General features: G+C 30.1%; 1 protein-coding gene and 1 long non-coding RNA gene across 2 annotated transcripts in view; both read left to right on the top strand.

Annotated features, from left to right (window-relative positions):
• LOC107689583 (uncharacterized) overlaps positions 1–338 on the top strand; it is a 5,233-nt gene extending 4,895 nt beyond the window's left edge. Inside the window, exon 3 of the long non-coding RNA XR_001634351.1 lies at positions 245–338. This is a non-coding gene — a long non-coding RNA (uncharacterized LOC107689583). The remainder of the gene's footprint in view (positions 1–244) is intronic.
• A 28-nt stretch (positions 339–366) lies between these two features.
• LOC107689596 (interleukin-1 receptor accessory protein-like) overlaps positions 367–5,000 on the top strand; it is a 17,559-nt gene continuing 12,925 nt past the window's right edge. The window contains exons 1-2 of the mRNA XM_016487642.1: positions 367–453; positions 2,867–2,955. Of these exons, the coding sequence (XP_016343128.1) occupies positions 452–453; positions 2,867–2,955 (91 nt within the window). The 5' untranslated portion in view covers positions 367–451. The remainder of the gene's footprint in view (positions 454–2,866; positions 2,956–5,000) is intronic.

Genomic DNA, 5,000 nt, shown 5'->3' with positions numbered 1-5,000 from the left:
CTTAATTTGTTTATACATATATATGTGTATATATATCATATATTTTTTGTTTTATATATATATATATATATATATATCCGTATGCACTGTCTGCATGTAATCTAATTATACTAAAGCCTTTATTCACCATTTAAAGGTGTGACTACAGATAAAATGGTTTATGCATGCATTGTTTTGTGTGTTTGAGATGTTTTTTACGTGACTAATAAGTGATTTACTGTATGTCGATAAATTTTTTTGATAGATCCTCTAATCTCTGATCCAGTCCTGCATCTTTCTCTGGACGATCACGGCATCAATTACTCCCTTATTATCTGATTTTCTCCCAAAAAAGTGTGCCGGCACCATGTAAGCAGAACATCTGATCCAGTCCTGCATCTTTCTCTGGACGATCACGGCATCAATCACTCCCTTATTATCTGATTTTCTCCCAAAAAAGTGTGCCGGCACCATGTAAGCAGAACATTTATGACCCGTTTCACATCACTAATGCTAAATGAACGCCTGTAAATTGATCTACAGTTGTAAAAAGATTATGAATATGGATTTTATTTTCATTATACTAGACTTTCCAAAGCCTAGATTCAAGATTAAAGATTATATATGTTAAAAACACACATTTGCACATTTTTTTTTTTAAATATATGGAATTGGAAAGTGTGATATTATGATACTAAAATCCATATTGATAATCTTGTTGATGCTGTAATCAATCCATGTTTATGTATCAGTGTTATTTTAGTATCATTTAGATACTGTTATGGTTTTTAATAATATTTTTAATTCATTTTTATTTTCATTTATTTCATTTTAGTTAGTTTTAGCAATTTTGTTGTGAGTTTTTCCATTTTTGATTGTTCTTGTTTTTATTTATTTATTTTTTTACAAAATGTCTATATAGTTTTTATTCATTTTTCAGTTTAAGTTATTTTAGAACATAAAAATTAAATTAAATGAAAATGAGAATTAGCGGGATTTTTTTAAAACGTTTTTTTAATTATGTTTGTTTTCAGTTGACATTTATTTAATTTGAAGTTAAAAATAACTAATGGTTTTAGTTTTAATTATAGCTGTAATTACCCTGTTATGTAAGTATGCATTATAGTTAAGCAATTATGATGCAATTAGAGTAAAATTTACATTGTGGAGAACTACCTTGAGGAAAACAGGGAAAAATAATATCCAAAATTCCCAAAATGTTTGTTTGATCAGTAGGTGGGGTTCAGATAGCGCAAATATAATGAGCTTAATATAAAAGCAATAGAAGCGAATGGTAAATTCCCACTATGATATAAAAACAGACTGTGTGTGTGTGTGTTGTATTGTGTTCTCGGTACAGTTACGTGACTAATTGGCCACTTACTCTCCGCCGATAGATTATCTGACCGGGTCTTGTGGCCCCCGCGGCCCCCATCCATGAGTCTGTCTCTGGACGAGCTCGGCATCGATCACACATAATCCGATTTCCCCCCAAAAACAAATAATGAAGCGTTTCTGGAGCTTACCCTTTTAAGTAATTTAGCGATTCGTTCAAACTTGTGCGAATCGATGAAGTGGGTTTTGAAAGATGAGTCTAATGAATTCCCATGATGCTCTAATTTCGCCCTAATGCATCTCAGCGAAATTAAAACGCACATTTGTGACGCTCAGATAAGCAGGATGGAGATTTTATCTGAATTGGAGCGTTTGGAGATGATGTAGTTATTTTGGACTCATCACACTAACTGCTCTAATTAGGTTTTCGATCATTTTATTTAGTCTCAGCTGAGACTCCCAGACTCTGCCGAGACTTTGGGCCCTGCTTCGTTTTTACATCGTAATTAATATTTTTATCCAATCAAAACAGTTCAAAGAGCTTCCTGAAACATACTGAGTTCATTTATTTTTGTATCTTACAGGTAATTATAACAGCGGCACATTTGCATTTATATAGAAGTCTTAAAGACACAGTAGCAAAATCAGCTAATTTATTCATGGCATGACTTTATTTTCATCCGAAGAACACAAAAGAAAGATATTTTGAAGAACGTTGGTGGTCCAAACAACATTGGGTCTCATTGACTTTCATTGGATGAACAGAAAATGAGCAGAGATTTATAATATCTTTGGGTGAACTGTCCCTTTAATTCTAAGAGAGAGGAAAATGGTCATGGAAAATGTAATTACTAAACTGAGTTTCTGTATTTGGGGCAAAAAAGCTTGACAAATTTAATTGATTTATGCAATTAAATGCTGCATAAATCAAGGCCATAACAAAGTAAATAATAAAATAAAAAAATGTAATTAAATAATTATTAAATTTAAATATTAAATTTAAATATCAAATAAAATAATTATAAAATGAAATACAATTTTTTAGGCTAGTCTGCCTCGTCACTCATCAATGTCAATATTATTTCAACAGCCAATCAAATCAAAGAAGGCGGAGCTTAGTTTTAACGTGTTAGTTTTAATGGGGAAAGTGTGCAAGGTGAGATGTAAGGCAGCTAAACATTTAATATCTGACTGTTTTACGACAGAAGTGTTAAAAGACCGAAATGTAATATTCAGTGATGCAACATCACAACAACATTTTTTTGGTAATTTTAAAGGAATATTTCACCCAAAGATGAGAATCTGCTGAAAATGTCCTCACCCTCAGGCCATCCGAGATTAGGATGAGTGTGTTTCTTCTTGAAAATATCCGAATCTACTCATGCATCTTGCTTTTCTTTCTTATTCTATTAATTCTCCTCCTCCTCTAGCGCTCTTAAAGCTGTCGTGTGGTAAAAACACCTTCAGGAGTGTTTTATGGAGTCTGATTAAATGCAGGCAGCCGATTGAACACAGACTAATTTTCTCTCTCTCTCTCTCTCTCTCTCTGCAGGATGCCGTTGGTCTTCACACTTCTCTGCCTGTGCGTTTTAAAGATGGGTGGCTTCTCCACATCTGTCACTCAAGCCACCGTCCAATCAGGTGAGAGTTGAGTCTGATTAAGCAGCTGTGATTGGTCAGTCTGTGGCTGGTGAAGTATGAATCCTCTATTGCTCTCTTCCCTGAGACTGTATCCATCCTCCTAATCTATCAGCAACCAATCAGATCTCACATTTGAATAATTGATCGGATGAGGAGCCTCACATTAGATCTTCCCACCAATCAGCAGGAGTGTCTCCAGAGGTCTGTGTGAACGAGTTTAAATCACAGAATCTACATCTACATCTTCAGAAATAGTGCTGAATGATGCAAACAAAATAAGTAAATAAATAAATAAATAAATGAGAATGAGTGAATGAATCTGGGCTGATGGAAATTAGTGTGTTTTCCAGTGCATTTTTAAGCTTTGATTATCTTGTTTTGGATGTTTGTTTGTTTTTGCATATATGAAAGATGCAGAACAAGATTGTGGTCAGACGTTTTATTTTCAGTACTTTATGAATTATGTTAGTTTATTTAATTGCTGTTTGCTCAGCACCAGGATTTTTATCGATAACTAAAACTAAAATCATAATATTTTGTTACTTAAAACAAAATAAACAAAAAGAAATAAAATAATAAATAACTTAAACATATTTTATTCCATATAGTTTCCAAGGCAATATTTCTCATTTTTATTTAGTTTAACTTGAAGTACTAAAATATCTAAAACTAAATCAATAAAAATTAACAAAAATTATAAAGACATATTAAGAAAATTAAAATGAGAAAAAAACATGCAACAAAATTACTAAAATTAAAAAATTAAAGTGAAATCTAAATATAGACATAAAAATAAATGCAAAATATTAATAAAAATTATAATAGTATATCACTGATACCAAAATAATATTTGAATTTAACATGTTAATATAGATAACAACATGATGCATGCAGTATTATTTTAGTATTATTAATATACTAGTATTTATTAATATTTTGAATTAGCTTTTATTTTTATGTTTTCAATTTTCATTTAAATTTTTGTTTAAGTTTTAGTAATTTTGTTATTTTTATTTCAGTTTTAATAATTTTAGTACTTTAAATTTCAGTTCTAAATGTAGTTTTTTTTAAGTTTATCATCTATTTATATTTTACTTTATTTAAGCTTTATTTCAATTACTGAAAATGATTTTTAATAGTTTTAGTTAACAATAACAACACTAGATGCATGTTGCATATTAACATAATACACACCTGACGTCATAAATGAAAGGAAATGCCTTTGTTATTGCAATTCTTGCATGATTTCCTCATTAAAAATAAAACCAACTCAAACAATCAAGTGAAAAGTTCCTCCGAAACTGGATTTCGTGACTTTTTACGAAATCCCTTTAAACAACATTACACAAAGACTTTTGTGCAATCTTACAAAATGAGGTTAAACATCCAAAAATGTGTGTGTGTGTGTGTGCGTGTGTGTGTGTGTGTGTGTGTTTTATGCAGTGTCAGTTTGATTTGGGATGGTAATTTATTTAAATAGACTTTTTGACGTTAGCAGGATCGGCATTTACACTCAAACAGATCACCTTATCTTTCATTTTTATTTTTATATTTTCAGTTTTTTATTCTTATTTTAATTTATTTTAGTTTTAGTAATTTTGTAGTGTTCTTATGTCATTTTTACTTTTTGATTTTTTATATTATTATTATTATAAAGCTATTATATAGCTTTATATGACTTATATTCTTTCTTTCTTTATATATTTTATATTATATTTCTTTATTTCAGTTTTAGTAATTTTAATATTTAAAAAATGTATTATTTTATTTTATTAGTTTTTTTCATTAAATATTTCTATATAGCTTTCATTTATTTTTTATTTCAGTTTTAGTCATTTTAGTACAGTAGTTCTGACATCAGCATTTCATTTGGGATGGTAATTTATTTAAATAGACTTTTTGACATTTAGCAGGTTCAGCATTTAAACAAATCTTTCATTAATATACTGAATAGCGTTTTCATACTGTAAGTGTATTTCTGTTTGCATGGTGAGTGTGTGTGTGTGTGTGTGTGTGTGTGAGAGAGAGAGAGAGAGAGAGAGAGA

Source organism: Sinocyclocheilus anshuiensis, unplaced genomic scaffold (assembly GCF_001515605.1).
Source record: "Sinocyclocheilus anshuiensis isolate Anshui unplaced genomic scaffold, SAMN03320099.WGS_v1.1 scaffold906, whole genome shotgun sequence".
In the NCBI taxonomy this organism is placed as follows: domain Eukaryota; kingdom Metazoa; phylum Chordata; class Actinopteri; order Cypriniformes; family Cyprinidae; genus Sinocyclocheilus; species Sinocyclocheilus anshuiensis.
Note: the sequence above shows the minus strand (reverse complement) of the source record. Positions and strands in the feature narration are given on the sequence as shown.